The sequence below is a fragment of the Crocuta crocuta genome, unplaced genomic scaffold (assembly GCF_008692635.1).
Source record: "Crocuta crocuta isolate KB4526 unplaced genomic scaffold, BGI_CrCroc_1.0 scaffold253, whole genome shotgun sequence".
Classification (NCBI taxonomy): domain Eukaryota; kingdom Metazoa; phylum Chordata; class Mammalia; order Carnivora; family Hyaenidae; genus Crocuta; species Crocuta crocuta.
This window is the reverse complement of record NW_027529451.1, coordinates 5,160,057-5,180,822: the sequence shown is the minus strand read 5'-3', so window position 1 is coordinate 5,180,822 and position 20,766 is coordinate 5,160,057. Positions and strand designations below refer to the sequence as shown.

Sequence of the window (20,766 nt, the reverse complement as noted above, 5' to 3'; positions counted from 1 at the left end):
TATAGGATATCCATAAAAGTTGCTCACTGCTACTGTTATTTATGCTATCCAATTTGTAACATCCAGTGTTTAGGATTGACACTGAGTCACATTTTTATAAGGTAGGTAAAATGTTCTTTCTTCCCTCATTATAAAAAGTGTGAACTGGTAGCTTTTTTTCCCCCTGAACTNACGAACCGCGAGATCATGACCTAAGCGAAAGCCAGACGCTTAACCGACTAAGCCACCCAGGTGCCCCAAAAGAGAAAAGCTTTTAATGGTGATTTCAGAGTTAAAGAGCTCCACATTTACGATTTTTTAATCACGTAACATCTCATTGTACAGAAAACCCGACTAAAAGAAGCCACCCAAAACACCAACCCACTCAGCATTAATGCACACCTATTTTCTTCTAAAATTTTTCCTTAAGAGAAAATTAAACAAAAAATCCTAATAGGTTACGACAAGTCAGAAGTATTTACATAGGTAAATACTCCACAAAGGCCAATTGAACCCATAGCTAAAACTGAATTGTGCAGGTTTTCAGTGAGATCATTGGTCACATAATACAAACAAAAGCCAAGTGTTTACATATAAGGTAAGCCTTCTAAGAACTGAAACCCAGGAAGTGTTGGCCTTTGTTCTGTGCCATCTTGAAGACCCACATTTTATTTTTCAGCGAGCATAACCAATAATAGAGTATATTAGCTACTATATGTAATGTTTTGGTACTATTCATAAGTTTTCCCAAAGAGGTGCTTTGCTTATGCATTGGAAGTCTCATATAAATGAAACACCTTATCAAATATTAACACAGAAGGAAGTGACACAATATATGACATAGACAGTCAAGTTACCTCTTTGTATATTTAAGAAATTATTTTCTCCTTCAAGGTATTTACACTAGGAAGCATAATGTGTCCTGATTAATATTTCAGTAGTAAAGATTTGAGTGATCAGAATGTTGGCAATACCATAACTCAAAACTGTTAACAAATACTTCCAGTGAAAAGACTACGTGATTGAGTTATTACAAATTTATTATTATGAAGGAAAACAAGTACAGCCAGTCACCTCTGAAAAATGCCTCAACCACCACTTCTCCATATGGAAGGATAAAATTACATGTGGTCTATCATACAATTAATCCTACCTCAGTCCCCTGAAATTCCCTTAATTTCATTCATTAGAAGGGGATATAAAGACTTTATAGAAGCATTCAGTTTTCCTATGAAACAATATCTTACATATTATGAAACAAAATTTTCTATAGTACTAGCTTCACAGATTGTGGAAATGGAGAAAAGAAGAACCAATTCAAAACCATTCTAGAAATTGCCTTTAAGCATAATAATGAGTATCAAAGAGCTGGAAAGCCACTATTAAGGGCTGAATCTCCCCTCCCCCACCAAATTTATATGTTGAAGTCCTAAATCTCAGTGCCTCAGAATATAACTGTATTTGGAGATAGGGTCTTTAAAGAGCTTAAGTAAATTAAAATTAGGCTGGGCTCCAATGCAATCTGACTGGTGCTCTTATCAGAAGAGGAAATTTGGACAGACACCTGCAGAGGGAAGACAATGTGAAGACAAAGGGAGAAGATGACCATCTACATGCCAAGAAGAGAGAGACCTGGAACAGATTCTTACCTCAAGGACCTCGGAAGGAACCAACCCTGCTGACACCTAGATTTCACACTTCTGGCCTCCAGAACAAGGAGAAAATAAATTTCTGTCATTTAAGCCACTTAGTCTGTAATATTTTGTTATGGCAGTCCTAGCAAACTAAATTTAGGATTTTTGTTTCCCAGCTACATAAACCTTAGTCACCACCCCTCGGAGGAAATAGTAGAGGCTCCAGCACCCAGCTCCTACAGCCTCTCAGAAACCCTTCTTATTGCTGCAGCAAGGTTTCAATAGATGGGGGTCAAGGACTTCTCCAAAGTGCCTTTTATAGTTAAACTCACAACATAGTTTACCCCTTTTCCAACAAGTCTGATTAAAAAAGGAAAAGGTAAGTGTGTTGTTAGAACCAGAAGCCATCTCTGTGTCAGAGCTGTCATCTGACAGGTAAGTGCAACAGGGAAACTGAGGTGACCAAGTACCTGAGGCGGTATGGTGGCTCTCAGGACTGTGAAATTCTTCCTGCAGTATACCAATCCAGTTGCTTCTTTATCCTGTTTCCAAGATACTTTCCATGTTCTTCCGCTTCGATAATAGAGGTTAGACTGAGTCCAGCCCTTAGACCTACCACATGATTCCAGTTTTTTGTTTGTCTTTTTATCCTGCTGGAGCTTTTTCTACTTTTCACAAGTAGTACTGGGCTATTTGCAAAAGTCTTCTGAAGTATCATGTAGCTGGAAACTGCAGCTCTGGAAGTCATTTCCTTATTTACTGTAACTAAACTGAGCCTTGCAGAACCTAGCTCTGTGCATCCAGCAGCCCTCTATACTTCAGTACCTCTTTGGATTGTAATATGAAACCTTTTGTCTTCTAGAAATAGTTTCCCAAAGGCAGCCATTCCATACTCAGTAATTCCTGAGGTGTGGAGTATTTATCAGGCCATCTTCCTACCCCACATCCAGTCCCTCACTTAACTGCCTTGCCTAGAAAGATTGTCTCCTGCAGTTCTCCAATAGATTTTTTGTTTTGTTTCTAACAAAGAAGTGTCACACAGTAAAGGTTCAACAACCTAAGGAAGTGGCAGTATCCAAGGCTATGGATGAGGTAACTGGGCATTACAAGGTGCTGAAGAATGCTTAACATCTAAATGCATTACATATACTTGAAGGGACATATAAAATAGAGACAGAAAAGGTTAAAAATGTAGCTTCATCTTCCCCTCCTCAGTTCATACCTCTAAGAAATAATTTTTATTTACTCCCAGGGACTTAGCTGGCTGGTAGGTAAAAATGCAGACATGGAGGGACTGAGAATGCTCTTAATAGAAGAAAAAACATGAAGATATTGCAAGACTAGATTTGGGAGAGTACAGGAGGTAGGATGGAATTAAGTAAGAAAGTGAAAGGTCACTTTTTTCATGACTTCTAAGGAAGAGGGACGTAATTCTTGCATAGTTTGTTAACTCTGAAGAGGACAGATAGGTAAAGACCAATTTTAGTTTACTTAGTATTAAATGAAGGACTTCTTCTTCCACTGCTTCAAGAAACTTCATAAAGATTTGATTTTCAATGCTTTTAAAAATAGAATTTGTATTTTTTTTAATGTGACATTGAGCTGGCCTTAGTAGGATGGGAAGAAGAAAGTCTTAGATTTGAGGTATATTTGAGGGACTACCAGATGGGATTTTAACCAGACGATAAAATTGTTCAACTCCAAGTCAGATTAAATCATTACCCTAAAACAAAGCCACAAATTAACTTTTACCATAACCATACAGGGGGTTGGGCACCACACTTTCATTAGTTAGGAATTACTTTAAGGCATAAAGTGAATTCTAGCTGGGAATTCAGAGCTCAAGATTAGATTATTTACAGATAAAAACCAGATTTAGGCAGCATTTCATCATTTTACTAAATAGAGGCATTCTTTCAGAGTTACAGACTAAAAATTTATTTCAATCCAGTCTTCAAAGATATCAAATTGTTAGAGATGGTGTCTTTCCTGGCCCAAAAGAAGAGACCTGTGGTGGAAATAGACTGATCCAGGGTTCATCTCTCTTTTTACTGGCTATGAGTGAAACCACTGGAGACTGGGATACTATGCTACAGTCATCCAGCTGACTTTGGGACCACTAGTAGGGGTATTTACTACCATAAACTGAAAACATTAAGATGGGACACTGCCAGGAATGGGAGAAAAGGCATGTAATTTATGGTTGGAATAAACCAAGTGCCGGTAATAGTACAAGACTCCAGAGATTAGAAATATTGAAGATTAAGTGAGGATCCACAAAGTCTTGAATTTAGAGTTGGTAGTGAACTTAAGGCCACAAAGAACTAGTTCTGTGCAGTATTCAATCTATCTCTTCCTCCCACTCACCAAAAAACCAACTGTACATTTCAGGGTGAAGATTTGCTAGCATTCTTAGGTTAAATTAACACCCACATAATAAAGTAAAGGGAAAATAATCTACCTATATATTTAGACTTTAAGATTCTTTTTAAAAAATATCTATTTATTTTGAGAGAGAGAGAGAGTGTGTGTGTGTGTGTGTGCATGCACACGTGCATGCACAAGCAGGGGGAGGCAGAGACAGAGAAGAGAATCTCAAGCAAGCTCTGTGCTATCAGTAGGGAGCCTGATGTGGGGCTCTATCCCACAAACTGTCAGATCATGACCTGAGCCAAAATCAAAAGTCAGATGCTCACCCAACTGGGCCACTCAGGCACCCCCAGACCTTGAGATACTTGAAATGAATCCTCCAGCAAGGTGTGAAAGAATTAAAATAAAGAATTAGAAATAACAAGATCAGATTAGTGTAGGAGACATTTATATATCATATAGGTAAGAACTACTAAACAGATTTATACTTTACTACCAATAAGGAACAAATCTTAAGAGAAGACACTGATGAGTGTCAGGAAGAACTCTGAGCTTAGAGGTGATTCAGTCCCCTAAAACATGACCCTTAACTAACCAAATCCTTGAGATTAGGCCAGGTTCTTCACTCACAATCAATAGATTCTAAGAAGAAGCTCATGGCCCAAGTCATAATTTTCAGCAGAATTAGCTTTCAGTCTGAGAGGTGGCCCAGAAATGAAACTGCTGTGACCATTCACACATATTCCACCAGCTCACAAATATCAGTGTGGGAGGGATAGGTATAGTTGTAACCCCAGAACTCGTCAAGACCCTGAAACATGGACAGGTCTTCACTTTTGCTTTGACTATGGTGAGGTGGGGAATCTATCTGAAACTATCCCCCAAAGGGAGAGGGCTAGCTGAACATTTTTTTTTTCTTGGCTGGCAGAAGAAACAGACCTTGGTTGTGTATGTGTAGGAAGGGGTCAGGAGACACCTCATAAACATCTTAATCAAGCAGAAAGATCTGATAAATAATTTATACTCCAAAGTTTTTCTCTTTGTTCTAAAATACATGTTCATAGCAGACTCAAGTTTAGACAGAGATTTTTGACTCTGAAGCCCTTTTTCCTTAACCAAAGCAAAATCAAACACTAGAGTCAAAGCACCTATAAATTACTTACCTGTATTTGGCTCCTATGTGGAATTACTCATATGATGGAAATGTAAACACCTTGTTTTCATCTAACATCCAGGCCTTAGCTCTGTGACCCTCTGATTTTCACCTCTACTTCTCTATTTCTACTCACTTTACTTGAACCATTTTCCTCCATAGGATCTTTCTCCGAGTGATATCACCCTCAAAAAAATATCGATTGCAAACCTCTCTGATCCTCTTGTTCTCCCAACAAGCCCATTAAAACCAATCATTTTCAAGTAATGTAATTATACATTACTTCAGTTCTGTCTTCATTTCTGTCCCTCTCCAGCTTTGATTCTATGGCCCATCATTAAAATTATTCTCTTAAAAAACCTTCAGAAACCTCTCCCCTGTTGACCTTCCTTAGTGAACTCAGTGATCTTTTCTCCCCCCTCTCCTGTACCTGAGCAACTGAATGTTCTTGAATGTCATATGGAATGACTTCAGGTATCATTTTCATCCAGGACCAATCGTTAAGTATGCATGCACACATAAACACATGTGTATACAGGCCTATATGAAACCTATAGCTTGTTCCATAATCTAATAATCCCACTTCCAGATATATAGCAAAAAGAAAGTTATCTCAAAGAAATACCTGCACTCCCATGCTCAGTGTGGCACTGTTCACATTATTCATTCCCCCCACACACTGGAATTTCATTCAGCCTTAAAAAAGAAGGAAATCTTGTCATAGGTGACATCAATGAACCTGGATGAACCGAGGACATCATGCTAAATGAAATAATTCAAGCACAGGAAAAAATACTGTATGATTATCACTTAATGTGAAAAAAAGTCAAAATCATAGAAGCAGAGAAAATGGTGGTTACCAGGAGTAGGGGGCAGGAAATGGCGACGTTTGTGAAAGGGTACAAAGTTTCTGTTACATGGGTTGAGTCGAGGTCTAGAGACCTCATTGATAGAAAGTTGGCTGTATTTAATATTAGGTTGTATATTTGAAATTCACTGAAGGAAATATTAAGTGTTTTTATCACACAAGCAAAAAAGGCAACTATGTGAGGTGATGGATATCGTAATTAGCTTGATTGTAGTAATCGTTTCACAATATATATGTATATTAAAATAGTGCATCATATATCTTAAATATATACAATTTTATAAAAATAAATTAATTCAAGACCTATTAAATTATTTCATCAGGATTTGGTTTTCCTTAGTCTCTCTACTCTGCCTCCTTCCACATTAGGTTCACTCTTAGGTTTCCCGTGAAAGGCAGGGGCAGCAAAACTCAAGTCTAGTATAAAAGAGAAATTCTAAGGCACCACCTTGGCTCTAAGTGAACATATCCCTAACACAGTATCAATGACTGTAGCTGGGAATATCACAATTTTTAGGATAGGTCACATGCCCATCTCTGGAGCATGGGGTAAAGAAGACTCCTTTTAAAATACATCAATGAGGGGCACCTGGGTGGCTTAATTGGTTAAGCATCCGACTTTCGCTTAGGTCATGATCTCACGGTTTGTGGGTTCGAGCCCCGCGTCGGGCTCTGTGCTGACTGCCAGCTCAGAGCCTGGAGCCTGTTTCAGAGTCTCTGACTCCCTCTCTCTCTGACCCTTCCCTGCTCACGCTGTCTCTCTCTCTCTCTCTCTCTCCTAGAAATAAAAACATTAAAAAAAAATTAAAAAAAAATAATAAAATAAAATACCTCAATGGGAGCGCCTGGGAGGTTCACTGATTAAGCCTCCGATTCTTGTTTTCAGCTCAGGTCATGATCTTGCAGGTTTTGTGGGTTCAAGCTCTGCACTGGGCTCCACACTGACAGTGCAGAGCCTGCTTGGAATTCTTTCTCCTTCTCTCTCTGCCCCTCCCGTGCTTGTGCTCTCTAAATTAAATGAATGAATGAATGAATGAATGAATAAATAAAATTTTTAAAAAACGCATCAATGGAAGAGGAGGGTTTTCCAGAGACTGAGGTGGAAGACAAAAAATATAGCTGTCTATGCAATATTTGAAAACATATATACCAGAGGCAAAAATTGGAAGAACATATAAAAATCTTACGGTGGTAAAGTTATAAATTGTTTTCTGCTCTTTTCCCAAAGTTATTTTATTAGAAAATTTTAAATTGTATTGTTTTATATAACTATACATCAATCCTCATTATTTACAGATTCCATATTTCTAATTCTGCCTACTCACTATAAATTATTTATAACCTCCAATATCAGTGTTTGCTGTGCCTTCAGAGGCAAGTCTCTGCCCTCTAGTTTCAGCCTTTATATTGTAAATAGGTATCTCATTTTGTAGTCTACTTAGTGCCACATTTTTCCAATTACTGTACATTTGTTGGTGATTTTATTGTTTAAAATGTAGCCCGTGCATACAACTAGCATTCTTAAGTTCAAGAAGGCTGTGATGTACCTTAAGGAGAAAAACAGAGCTAGATAAGCTTTGTTCAGGCAAGAGTGTATAGTGCTGTTGGCCATGAGTTCAGTGTTAATCAACAGTATGGATTAAATAAGGTATCTTTAAACAGAAACATACATAAAACAAGCTTCTGTAATGATTAATGAAAATGTGGTGACCAGAGGCTTTCAGAATTTAATTCTGCATTCCCTACAGGAGCAATGATTCAGATTTGCTAATTCAGTGTTCACAATGGTGTAAAAGAACCTAATGACCATGAATAATGACAACAGACTGCAAGTATATATGTGTTTTATTTTTTTTTTTTTAATTTTTTAAAATGTTTTCTTTATTTCTGAGAGAGAGAGACAGCATGAACAGGGGAGGGTCAGAGATAGAGGGAGACACAGAATCTGAAGCAGTCTCCAGGCTCTGAGCCGGCTATCAGCACAGAGCCCGACGTGGGGCTCGAACCACGAACCGTGAGATCATGACCTGAGCCGAAGTGGGACGCTTAACTGACTGAGCCACCCAGGCGCCCCAGTATATATGTGTTTTAAATAAATATAATAAAATTACATTTTCAGTATCATGAATTTTATAAATGAATATAGGAAATACATTCAAAGGGCTAATATAAATGTAAAAGGACAAAATTAACAATATACAAAAGTTATTTCTCAAAGATATTTTAGTAACATAATCTATCCTCAAAATAAACATTCTAAAAAAACATTCGATATTGATCTACATCACAGTGGTGACTAGCTATAGAAAATTTTGAATAACATTTATCAGATTTAATATTTTTCTATGCATGTTGTTCATAGTTACAGCTTATATATCAGATCTTCAATTAAAATCAACTATTGAAAATTCTGAAGAAATATAATATGAAAACAAGTTTCCAAATAAACCATAAAACTACAAATTTTCAATAAATTTCAACCTGCACTTTCTCTGCTAATTAAAGAGCCTTAAACACTTGTGTATCCAAAGTACTTGATTTATTTTGCTAAATTGTAACTTCTTATTGCAAAAGTTAAACTGAAAAATGTTTTATGGATTTGTAAATTTTATAATTGCAAAGGTGAACCAGCAATATACCAATAATGGCTACTTTTAGAGTTACCTTAGAAAATGAAGATCATTAGGGTTAAGTAATCTTACCAGGAATGTAATTATGATGCACATAAGAAATAAAGACAATGGTCCTAGTTCAAGAAAACTGCTTTTTATCTACAAAAACATAAAGTCCTTTGGGGGGTAAAATGGTATGTACTCTTCTGTGAACATATCAATATTAATAGTACCTCAAACTAGGCATTAATGTGTTCCCTGATTCACTCATTCATTCATTTTATTCAACAGATATTTACTGCTAACCTCTCACATGCCACACAATAGTCCCAAATGCTGGGCAACAGCAGTAAATAAAAATGGACATAGTAAACAGGAGCTTTAATTCCAGTAAGAGGGAAAGTAGATGGTATACAGAAGCAAACAAAAAAAATAAACAAGATAATTTCAGATGTTGATACATGCTAAAGGGAAAAGAAGACAGGTTGGTATTATAGATAGATATGCTGAGGGAGATGATGAGATGGTCAAGGAAGGTTTACATGAAAGATGATATTTGAGCTAAAACTTGAAAACTGAAGACACAGCCCATAAATAGCCTTGAAAAGAAGAAAACTTGGTCCTGTATGAAGGACAAAAATGAGGTCAGTATGACAATAAGTGCAGGAAAGATTTCCAGTACAGATCTATCAATCAGAAAACAATCAGAAAAACCAATAGAAAAATGGCCAAAAGACTTAAACAGGTGCTTCACAAGAGTCCATCCATATGACCAATAAATACGAAAACATCCTCAAATTTAACAGTCATAAAGGAAATGCAAACTAAAAGTACAATGAGAGAGGTACTTGGGTGGCTCAGTCAGTTAAGCGTCTGACTCTTGGGAGTCATGATCTCTTGGTCCATGGGTTCAAGTCCCATATCAGGCTCTGCCCTGAGTGTGAGTCTGCTCAGGATTCTCTCTCCTTCTCTCTCAGTCCCTCCCCCACTGCAGTACACATGCACACACGCTCTCTCTCAAAATAAATAATAAAATAAAACTTAAAAAAAAAAGTATGAGATACCAATGTAAACTTATCAGCAGAACCACTGTGTGGTTCAGTGGGCTGAGCGTTCAACTTCGGCTCAGGTCACGATCTCAGGGTTTGCATGTTTGAGCCCTGTATCGGGCTCTGTGCTGACAGAGCCTGGAGCCTGCTTCTGATTCTGTGTCTCCCTCTCTCTCTCTGCCCCTCCCCTGCTCACACTTTGTCTCTCTCAAAAATAAACATTAAAACATTTTAAAATATCTTATAAAACTGTAGGAAAGTGAAATATGGTATACTCACATTGTAGAATACTATATAGCAATAAAAATGAACTGCCAAACAAAATGTCAGTGAATCTTCAAAACATACCAAAAGAAGCCAGATTTAAAAAAATACACACTTTATGATTCCATTTAAATAAAGGTTTAACACAAGTAGAACTAATTTGCAGTGTTAAAAGTTAAGATAGTAGATAGCTTTGGATCAAAGGGATCTAGTGACTGAGAGTGGCCGTGGGGTAGCTTCTCTGGGGCAGGCAATGTTCTTCAAGGGTCCTAACAACTGTGATAGATAATGAGTGAGAGGAAGAGATTTCATTATTACCCAAATATGGTTATAAAGGTACTTACTTTGTGAGCTATAATTTTCACACTTTTTTGTATATATGGTACAATTCAACAAAGCATGTATTTTAAAAATACATCATATTACAGTATAAACAATTTGAGGAAAGAATGCTTTGGTCTTGGGTAGAAGTAGGGCTCTGAGAAAAGTAAACTAAATCCATATGTTTTAGAGGTGAAACAGGTAGAACTCACTGATATATTTTGTATAGGTAATAAGGGAAAGGTAGTGATCAAGATTGACTACTAAGTTTTCAGCCTAAGTAACTGAATCAAAGTTGGTGACACTTATGTTTTCCCAAAGACAGAACAGATGATTGTGTTAGATGTTTCTTAGGATTTCAGTAAGGAGAACAGAGATGTGTACACTGGATTTAAAAATGGAAGTCATCGATGATCTATAAACAACATTAGGTTAGTGGTAGATTTGAAATCCTCCTCATTGGAGCATGCTAAAGTGTAATTATCAAGTAATAACGTGGAGAAAACAATTTTAGCCAACTTCAAGTAGGTTTCTGTTTTCTTTTTAATATTTATTTATTTATTTTGAGAGAGAAACAAGAGAGAGCAGAACACTCCAGCTGTCAGCAAAGAGCTCGATGTAGGTCTCAATCTCACGAACCACGAGATCATAACCTGAGATGAAACCAAAAGTCACTTAATTGACTAAGACACCCAGGCGCCCCATTCTTGTTTTGTTTTGTTTCCCTTCTCTGAATCAGGAGAACAGAAATGCAAAGAAAAAAAAAAGCAAGCCAGGAAGCATTGAGATCAGAGCAAGTTATGACATATATGTTATGCAAATAGTTGAGGAGAGAGAGTCTGGTGTAAAAATATAAGCTTGACTTATTTAGTAATTTTGGTATTTTAGGCCTCATCTACCATGATTCACCTTTCCCTACCACCCCAAAACGAGAAGCCACTTTTTAAGAAACCTCTTGATATATAGGCATCTAAAAAAGTTCCTAAGAAAACTATGGCATATTTTTAATATTATAAAATAATGGACTTCAGAATTGGACTACCCCCAGCGGTGTTGATACTCAAAATATTTAACAACCAGGATGGCTGTATGTATCACATGTATATCTTCTGTAGCTCTGGATTTAAATTCTGGCTCCATTTCCTGACATTTTTAAATTAAGGCAGTCAGTTAAATGATCTGGACATTATTTTATCATCTGTATGTGTTGAGGGTAATAATACTTAATTCATAGGACAGTTTTAATGACAAAATGAAACAGCACATATAAAACCCATTTCAGTGCCTGGTACACTAAAGACATATAAGAAATATTTGCTTTCCTTTCTACTCTGCTTTTAAGTGAGTTAAATTTGTAGTTAGATAAGAAAATTAAAATATACAGAAACCAATGCAAAATGAGTATACTCTAATTATTTCATCTTTCCTTAATGATTTTTCTCAAGTGCTCAATTTAACAAATAATTATTTAGTTTGCTTCTAAACTCTAAAATGCATTTATCCTTAATTTTCTCTGTGATGTAAATTTAACATTCACTGTTCATTCATTTACCCAATTAATAAAGTTGTGCCTATAAGTCAACCTTAGATTATAGTTAATGACTCAACAGGAATTTATTAAGAGCCTGTGCAAAATTGTAATTTAGCTTTATCATCCATGAACTAGTTTATGCAGATACTTTTGGATAGATTCTATCTTAATAAATGCTCCAAGATGGGGCACCTGAGTGGCTCAGTTGGTTAAGCAACCAAGTCTAGATTTGGGCTCAGGTCATGATCTCATCGTTTGTGAGATCAAGCCCCAAGTCTGGCTCTGTGCTGACAGTGTGGGGCCTGCTTGGGATGCTACCTCTTGCCCTCCTCCACTCCTGTGTGTGCGTGTGTGTGCGTGCGTGTGTGCGTGCGTGTGTGCACGCGTTCTCTCTCAAAATAAACTAAAAAAAGAAAAAAAACCACTCCAAGATGCTTAATAGATATTTTCTTTACTTTTGCTTTGTTTTAATAGTGAAGATAACTGATAAATTTCATCCAAAATCTGAAATCAAAGTTGAATGGAAAGAAACTGCTTATTGGCATAACCAAAAATTGATACCTTTTGCAGCAACTATATTCTTTGGCTTTAAAATTTTTAAAGGGAATACTTAACAAATAGTTAGAAATCTGATAAACTGTGCTAAATGCTAATTTCAAATCTTAGTAATCGATCTGTATGCTTTAGGTCTATACCGGTTACAAATATTCCAGTTTATTCAGTATATGGAGACTTTTAAAAATAAAACAACAGACCCAACAAGGATAATATAAATTAAGTTCTTCAGACAGTATACCAAATACAATAGTGTTATAAATGGAGTAGAATTATATCAGTAGATTGAAAAGAGCATTATTTCAGATTGGCTTAATTATTTCTCCAGACATGTGCCCATTCTCAGCTGATTTTTATTTAAGCTGTTTGCCATGGGAGTCACATAGTTGATTTGCTTAAAGGTAAAATTTTGTTCCACTAATGTCGTGGAATAACAATCTTCAATTAAGTTCACCACTTCCTTTAAATCACAAGACACAATAATAGAATCTCAAGAGAGTCTAATTAGAGAATTTCAACTTGTCATTCCAAATGATTTATATACTGTCATTGATGTTCCTCGTTTTAGAAATGTGTCATAATTCTAATAAAGAGTGATGACTTTCTTATTCTGGATGCTAGTGAGTAACTACATAATTATTGTTTCAAGAATCACTATACAAATATTGAGAAAATGAATCACTAAAGAGTTTTAAAATGAGAATGTGAAAATGGAAGTAATTTTAAATTACATAATATAAAACTGAAAGCATGCTTCTTCAACATACCACATCTAAATTTGCAAAGTAAACATGCCACATTGAGAATAGGAATAAGTTGCAATTCTTACCCTGGAAAGAAACAAACTAAAGGTTTTTCCCAGTTTGTCCAATTTTCAATTTCTTTAGAGTGGGTGGGTCCTTTCTTCTTTTGGTCTCGGAGGAAACCCTGCGCTGCCTTTCTGCACAAACGATGAATTGGAGAAGACAAGGAGACACATTAGTTCCATAAAAGACTTCTAAAATTCCCAAATTCATCCTTACGTTTAGGGCCTCCATAGCCTTGCCATCATCTTTCTGGGAAGATTAATTCCCATTTACACTGTAGACTCTTCTCCAATATATTCTGTGAAGCTTCTCGGTCCCCATTTCTTTTGAGAACATGTTCAAGCCCCGTTTCTTTCAGAATACTTGTCGAAATCATGTATCCACTGATGACTCCCCAACCCTTTCTTTTTCTGTTATGTGTATATTCCCTTTTTTATTTTTTAATTGTAATTTTAATAAAAGGGAAAGACATAAGTAAATCAGCCTGTAATTCTGAACAGAACTTGGCAATTTGCTTTCTTACGAATACATTGTGAACATTTTTCCATGTCATTTACTACCTACATTATTTAAGCATAGGCTGGTTTTAGTTTTGAAGCCAAAGTCTTTTTACTCCTCAATTATGTATTTACACAGTTCTAATGAAATTCAAAGTAAATATCACAGTATTTTTCCAATATTGGAGTCACTAGATGATTTTATTAGAGATTGATTTAGAGACTTTCACTTATTTTTCTTTTGTTGCCTGTGCTTTTGCTGTCATATCCAAAAACTCATTGCCAAGTTCAATGCCATGAAGGTTATTCTTGTTTTTCTTCTAAGACTGTTACAGTGTTTTTGTTTTTTTAAATTTCTGAGAGCGAGAGACAGTGTGAGCAGGGGAGGGTCAGAGACAGAGTTACAGAATCTGAAGCAGGCTCCAGGCTCTGAGTTAGCGGTCAGCACAGATCCCAATGTGGGGCTCGAACCCACGAATTGTGAGATCATGACATGAACCAAAGTCGGATGCTTAACCTACTGAGCCACCCAGGCGCCCCTATAGTGTTAGCTCTGACACTTAAGTTTTTGATCCATTTTTACTTAATTTTCACATATGGTGTGAGGTAAGGGTCCAACTTCATTATTTTGCATATGGATATTCAGTTTTCCCAATACCAATCATTGAAAAATTGCCCTTTCTCCATTGAATGCTCTTGGCATCTTTGCTGAAAATCATTTGACCATCTATATGAGGGCTTTGATATATATTCTATTCCATTGATTTATGTCTTTGTGTTAGTGATATACTGTTTTGATTCTGTAGCTCTGTAACATGTTTTGAAACCAGCAAATGTGAAACCTCTAGTTTGTTATACTTTCTCAAGACTGATTTGGCTATTCGAGGATTCCCTTGATTCCTTGGATTCCTTATTAATTTTAAGATGAATATTACCCATTTGTTTGAGAATAGTCATCCTAGTGGGTGTGACAGTAATAATTTTAATTTCAATCATCTATTTCCTTAATGCATTTTTTTCTTTTTCCATTCTATCAGTTAGTGGAGGTAAGTTAAAATTTTCCAGTTTTGTGTGTTTATCTCTTAGTTCTGTCCAGCTATGCTTCATATATTGTGAAGATGTTTTATTAAATGCACACAAACAGAATTTATCTTCTGGTGGAAATAATACTTTGTTTTTTTCTTTTCTGAAAATCTGCTTTGTCTCACGTTAATATCTTATATCAGGCTACTTTCTACTTTAGCTTAGCTTACTCGTAATCAATATGTTTTCATCCTTTGCTGTTTTCCACAGATCCCTTATATTCAGCATTTTTCTTAATCTAATAGGACAGTCTTTGAGTACTCTTTGAGTACTCTATGTACATTTAATGTAGTACTGATATATTTGGCTTTAAATATATCATCCTTCAATGTGTAAAGCAGAAAAATGACGGTCATTTAAGTCTATTTTTCCTAAATCTTTTTATTAAAATATCATTAGAAGCAGAATTATTAACATTATGTATTATCAATATTAAAAATTTTTATTTTTTCTCAGCAAAAAGGAGATTTGAGACTGATATAATTTAGGTCATATGGGGAAAAAGCATACTTTCTCTAACTATTAATTAAAGAACCATTTCATAAATACAGTATGTATTTATGTGTATATATATTTATATATATATAGCATATATGTGTGTATACACATATATTTGTGTATATATATACACATACATATGTATCTATATCTGTCTAATACCATATTTTATAGTTGATAATTTCCTTATTGCTCTACATTTCTCTTCTGAAAAAAGTGAATAAACCTGCCTCACAGTTTTTAAAGATGAAAGATGAGGAGTCTATGTGGGTCAGTCAGTTAAGTGTCAGACTTTAGCTCAGGTCATGATCTCACAGTTCGTGAGTTTAAGCCTGGAGCCTGCTTTGGATTCCAGTTCTCCCTCTCTCTCTGCCCCTTCCCTGATCGTGCTCTTTCTCTCTCAAAAATAAAATGATAAAAAAATTTTTTTAAAGATGAGAGATAATTATGATCTTATAAAGACTTCTGTTCTTGACTCTTAGTAAACATGGATCATGGAATATTCTCCTAATTCATTTAATATCAAAATGCACAAAATTTTTCCCTAGGCCTCTTCCTCTTTTCTTCAACCCAGGACATTATTTGCTCCCCAAATCAAAGACATCCATATGCATATTTTTTTAAGTGAGTTTGCTCTATCTGGAAAACTGTAGTTGTCCTCTGCTTAGATGCATAGACTAAAAAAAAAAAACACCCTTTTTATTCTCTTGAGACTCTTTAGACTATGTTTGATAACTAAAAAGATATATTGACCAAAACATTAAATATTCCAAATTAATGAATGATATACTCAATGTCAAGAAATAATTACATTTTTCTCAAATGTAAATGTTACTGGTAATTTAAATCGTATTTCTGTTGCTAATAAATTCCTAAGTTAAAACACAAGATTTGGTGTGAATGTAGTCATTTCATTTCCATTTCCATCTAAACAGCATTACACATCAAAATGGAAAAATAATGAAAGGATAACCTGGGTTCTAAAATTCTTTGTTTTGGGCAATCACCTCAGTCACTAAGCTCAACATATCAATGATTTTCTCAATGTACAGTGAAGTATTTCCAGGTAGTCCTAGTACTGCCTTATCTCTGTTCCTGACACTTCTATATAAGCCAACACAGGTATTAGAAACATATTAGTTCATTTGAGATAATAAATGCATAAAGCTGTCTTGTTAGAGAAACAAACAAAAAAAAGTCTTTAAGTTGAAAATGTAGATTATTCCAGAAAAAGTACTGGTAGGATGGGATAAGGTAAGAACATTTCTAATAGCTCCTGTCAATAATATACAGCAATGCAATTCATTATGATGTAGAAGAACTATTAAGAATTTTGATATTAGTTTAGGATGGTCTTGAAGAATTTTTTTTTATTTCAGGCACAAAGGGCTTTGATTATGACTAGGGAACACTTGGTATTAAAATAATATCTTTCTGTCACATACTCTAAAAAAAATCACAACACAATAATATAAAAAAATTGTGACTCAATATGATATCCATTATCTGGAGATACAGGATCGTCTTCTAAATGTGATTTCATTTTAAGACAAATATGTAAGTAGAATCATAATTCTCAAACTGATGTTGGAGAATCTTTCCAGGCCTCCCCAATTAACTGAGAATTTTTAAATTTTTAAAAAATATCAATGATAAAATAAGTTTATATAGAAGATCACAATTGGGGTCAATTCAATAAAAACTTTATATAAATGAACAAAGATACCCAATTTCATTCCTGAGTTGGCAATGTTTATAAGAGCTGGTGAAAAANAAATAGGCTGCGCTAGTTTAAGAATGTCTTTTTAAAACATGCTGAATCATTTCAAGAGTTTGAGAGGAGAAATGTAATGACAAGATTTACATTTTTAAAAGATCATTATATACATCAATACAAAGAATAAGTTGGAAGCCAAAAGGAAACTAATTAGAAGAAACTATTGTAACAGTACAAATAGAAAACTGCAGCATATAAGGAATTATGGAACAGGATTTGAAAGATAGCTAAGAAGTAGAATCCATAAAACCAGGTGAACAGATTGGCTATCAGATGAGAGGGAAAGTCTTTTAAAGCCAAAAGGGAATATTATAAAATGACTGTTGGGGCGGGGCGCCTGGGTGGCTTAGTCGGTTAAGCCTCCGACTTTCGCTTAGGTCATGATCTCGCAGTTCATTGGGTTCGAGCCCGGGAGCCCGGCGTACTGCCAGCTCAGAGTCTGGAGGCTGTTTCAGAGTCTGTCACTCCCTCTCTCTCTGACCCTCCCCTGCTCACGCTGTCTCTCTCTCTCTCTCCTAGAAATAAATAAAACATTAAAAAAAATTTTTTTTAAATGACTGTAGAGGGGCGTCCGGGTGGCTCACTTGGCTGAGTATCCAACTCTTGATTTTGGCTCAGGTCATGATCTCCTGATTTGTGGGATCAAGCCCAGCATTAGGCTCCAAGCGCAGAGCCTGCTTGGAATTCCCTCTCTGCCTCTCCTCTGTGGGTTCATATGTGTGCACCCTCTCTTTCTCTCTCTCTCAAATAAATAAACTTAAAAAATGTAGGGGTGCCTGGATGGCTCAGTCAGCTGAGCACCCAACATATGATTTCTGCTCAGGTCATGATCCCAGGATTGTGGGATCGAGCTCTGTGCCAAGTGTGGAGCCTGCTTGAGATTCTCTCTCTCTCTCTCTCTCTCTCTCTCTCTCTCTCCCTCCCTCTGCCCCTCTCCTCTGGTTCACACTCTCTTAAAAAAATATATATATATGTACACATATATATATATAATTTAGGAAAATATATATATATAAATTTAGGAAAGACTACAGAGAAAATGATTAACATTAGTGAATTAAAACCACATCTTTTTTTGTACTTTTAAGAATCAATTGACTATTCATAGGCAGTTTAAAAATCTACCCTAGGAAATTATGTGTTTAACTGTGTGTATTATAAATTCAACAATTTCACTACACAATGTGAGTTGTGTGATGGCTTTGGCAATTTTCTACTATATAATCTTTTTAAACAATCTAGCTTAATTTCTTTCTATAGATCCTACAGAAGTTTAATGTTATCCTTTCATTGCTGTTTATTTGGTAGTTTTATGAAATGTCTTTTCTCTGACAAACTGACTTTGTCTTCTTGGTTTTTACAGTGCAGATGTAAACGTCACAGAATTATTTCTTCTCTCCTGATTTTAAATAGGAAAAAAAGGTTTTCATAGGCACATACAGAAACTGTCATAAAAAAGTAATGGAGGAAATCGCTTGTCTCCATTTATCTGACTAATATCCATATGATAGATTTTATTTCCTTATACATTACAAAGTCATTTTGGGGGTGCCTGGATGGCTCAGTCGGTTAAGTGTCTGACTCCTGATCTCATCTCAGGTCTTGATTTCAGGGTCATGATTTCAAGCCTTGTGTTGAGCTCTGTGCTCATATTTTAAAAATACGTTAAAATCTAAAGTTGCATGCGGTGTTTGTTCGTTAACAGCTGTTAATTTTCACTGAAACCAAAAAGAGGGGCTTAACCACAATAAAACATATTTTAAAGTTAAGCCTTGAGTCGAATCCATCCTTTGATCAGAGATAACGGGGTGGGGAGGTGATTAATCAAAACGAGATGCAAAAACATCTAACATTAACCAATATTTAAGACTTCAGTTGACCGAATACTAAGTAAGAGAGTGGTGAGGGGCTTCATTGTTGCCATCTGGCGTTTAATTAGGATAAACTGCCTACATTTACCATTTTCTCGTTTATTTTTTTTAGCCAGAAAAAGCCGCAGAGCTTGAGGGGTTTCACCTGACTGCGACCTCCAAGGACAGTAACAAGTGCAACAACTCGCGACTCCGCAGCTTACTCAGGGATTATCATCTAGAAATAACCAAAGACGGTAGCAACTCTAGGGCAGCCAGGGGTACAATTCCCAAATTTCAAAGCTTGGCACTAAACCAAAAATATTATATGTGTAATTTTTTATTAAAAAATATGTATATTTTTTTAAACAGCAGTTCTCTGAATAACTATGGGACCATGAGTAATTGGCCGAGCTTGTGTTTCAAACGATAGCCTGAAAATTCGCAGCAGCGCCCAGGAAACGGAGGTGGGGGGCTTGAACAGCTTCCTGCCGCCCCCCCACCTCGCCCCGAAAGCATCGTTACAGCTTTACCAACTCCCAGCCACAGCGAGGCGACAGCTCTATGAACCCTTAACGGCGATAACAGAGCGGACCCAACACGCACCGCAAAAGCTCGGGTACCCCCAAGCGGACGCCGAGTGAAAAGGATTCGTCGGACGGCCGAGAAATAAGCCGTCTACCCAACGGCCACAGCGGCGGATAACGTGCTTACCCAACTCCAGCTCCGCCTTCGCCTTCGCCTCCGCCTCCTAGCGTCGCCGCGGCCCCGCCCCGCCGCGGAGGCTCACGGGACACGTAGTACGCCACGCCCACATCCTCTTTCCCCCTCCCCTCAGAGCTCCGGCTTCTGGAACGCCCTCTCAGCTCCCTTCGGCCTGACTTCCGGTTTGCTTGCGCGCGCCGGCGCCTAGTCTAAGGACAGCTGGCGCCCTACTTCCGGCGGTGCGTTGCTTCCAGTCCCCCTCTACAGCGCTTCCCCTTCGCGGAACGCGACGCGGCCGTGGGTCGGAGGACGCTGACGAGGCGGGTGCCGGCGGGCCTGGGTGTCGCGCGCGTGTCGCTGGGTAACGGGCCTTTTGCCGGGGCGTCTCGGGCCTCTTCTCCTCAGCGTTGGCCCTCTTTCCAGAACCTCCCGGGCCCCCAGCCGGCGGGCCGGGCTGCGCCCATTGCGGCGGAGCCGCGGCTAAAGAGATGGGAATCCTTCCGCTGCGTTCCCGGAGCGGCTGCTTTCTCTGGGGAAGCAGCGGTGTCTTCGAGGAAACCGGAAGCCCGTGGTGACCCCTGGCGACCCGGTTTGTTTTCGGTCCGTTTCCAAACGCTGGGGAATCGAAACTCGGCGGCCCTGGGGGCGGCCCTACGGAGCCTGAGTTGGGGGTGAGTGATTCGCGTCGGCCGGGCTAGGGATGCGGGCAGTGTCGGGATCAACCTCCTCTGTTGTTGCTGCTCGGAAGAGACGTCATTTTCTTCACAAACCGGCGCCACCCTCCTTTGCCTAGGGAGCGGCCCGCCCCTCGGCATCCCTAACTCCTGTGACATTTGCGAGCTGGCTCTTCCAAGCCCTCCTTGTTCCTTCCCTTTATTGCCCCCGATTGCTTACTTTCTTTCCATACTCTGAATTAATGGGGCGCCTTTCGTTTCATTTCATTCATTGAAATGGCATTTCTGTCGGAAACGGAAGAGGGATGTGTGGCTAGGACGCTACTGCCTGGGGCGTCCAGGCAGTGGACTTCACCCCCATGTACGTTAACGAGGCTAACGGTAGGTAATTCGTCGTCTCTCCGGTGTCTGACCTGTGTGTGCGGTGTGATTTTCGATCATTTGTTGAGTTACTACTACGTGCGCGGTAGGTGGACTGTCGCGCCTACAGACCACTCATACACCCAAAGGCGAGGTAAAGGATTAACTAAAACTCTAATA

The 20,766-nt window shown here is 37.6% G+C and overlaps 2 protein-coding genes across 3 annotated transcripts in view; one reads left to right on the top strand and one right to left on the bottom strand.

Moving 5' to 3' along the window:
* Nucleotides 1-20,367, bottom strand: part of ZCWPW2 (zinc finger CW-type and PWWP domain containing 2) — a 134,064-nt gene extending 113,697 nt beyond the window's left edge. Inside the window, exons 1-3 of the mRNA XM_077760757.1 lie at nucleotides 19,979-20,367; nucleotides 19,562-19,756; nucleotides 13,166-13,276 (exon numbers count right to left, since the gene is read on the bottom strand). Of these exons, the coding sequence (XP_077616883.1) occupies nucleotides 13,166-13,276; nucleotides 19,562-19,756; nucleotides 19,979-20,367 (695 nt within the window). The remainder of the gene's footprint in view (nucleotides 1-13,165; nucleotides 13,277-19,561; nucleotides 19,757-19,978) is intronic.
* The window catches only part of AZI2 (5-azacytidine induced 2), a 43,336-nt gene continuing 42,702 nt past the window's right edge, over nucleotides 20,133-20,766 (top strand). Inside the window, exon 1 of one of the 2 annotated variants that reach the window (XM_077760742.1) lies at nucleotides 20,133-20,223. Coding sequence is in view for 1 of the 2 variants with exons in the window: in XM_077760741.1 (XP_077616867.1) it covers nucleotides 20,586-20,607 (22 nt within the window). In the remaining variant the exon portion in view is untranslated. Of the gene's footprint in view, nucleotides 20,224-20,394; nucleotides 20,608-20,766 lie in introns of those variants that run through there. The other variant, XM_077760741.1, reaches the window with a different exon arrangement.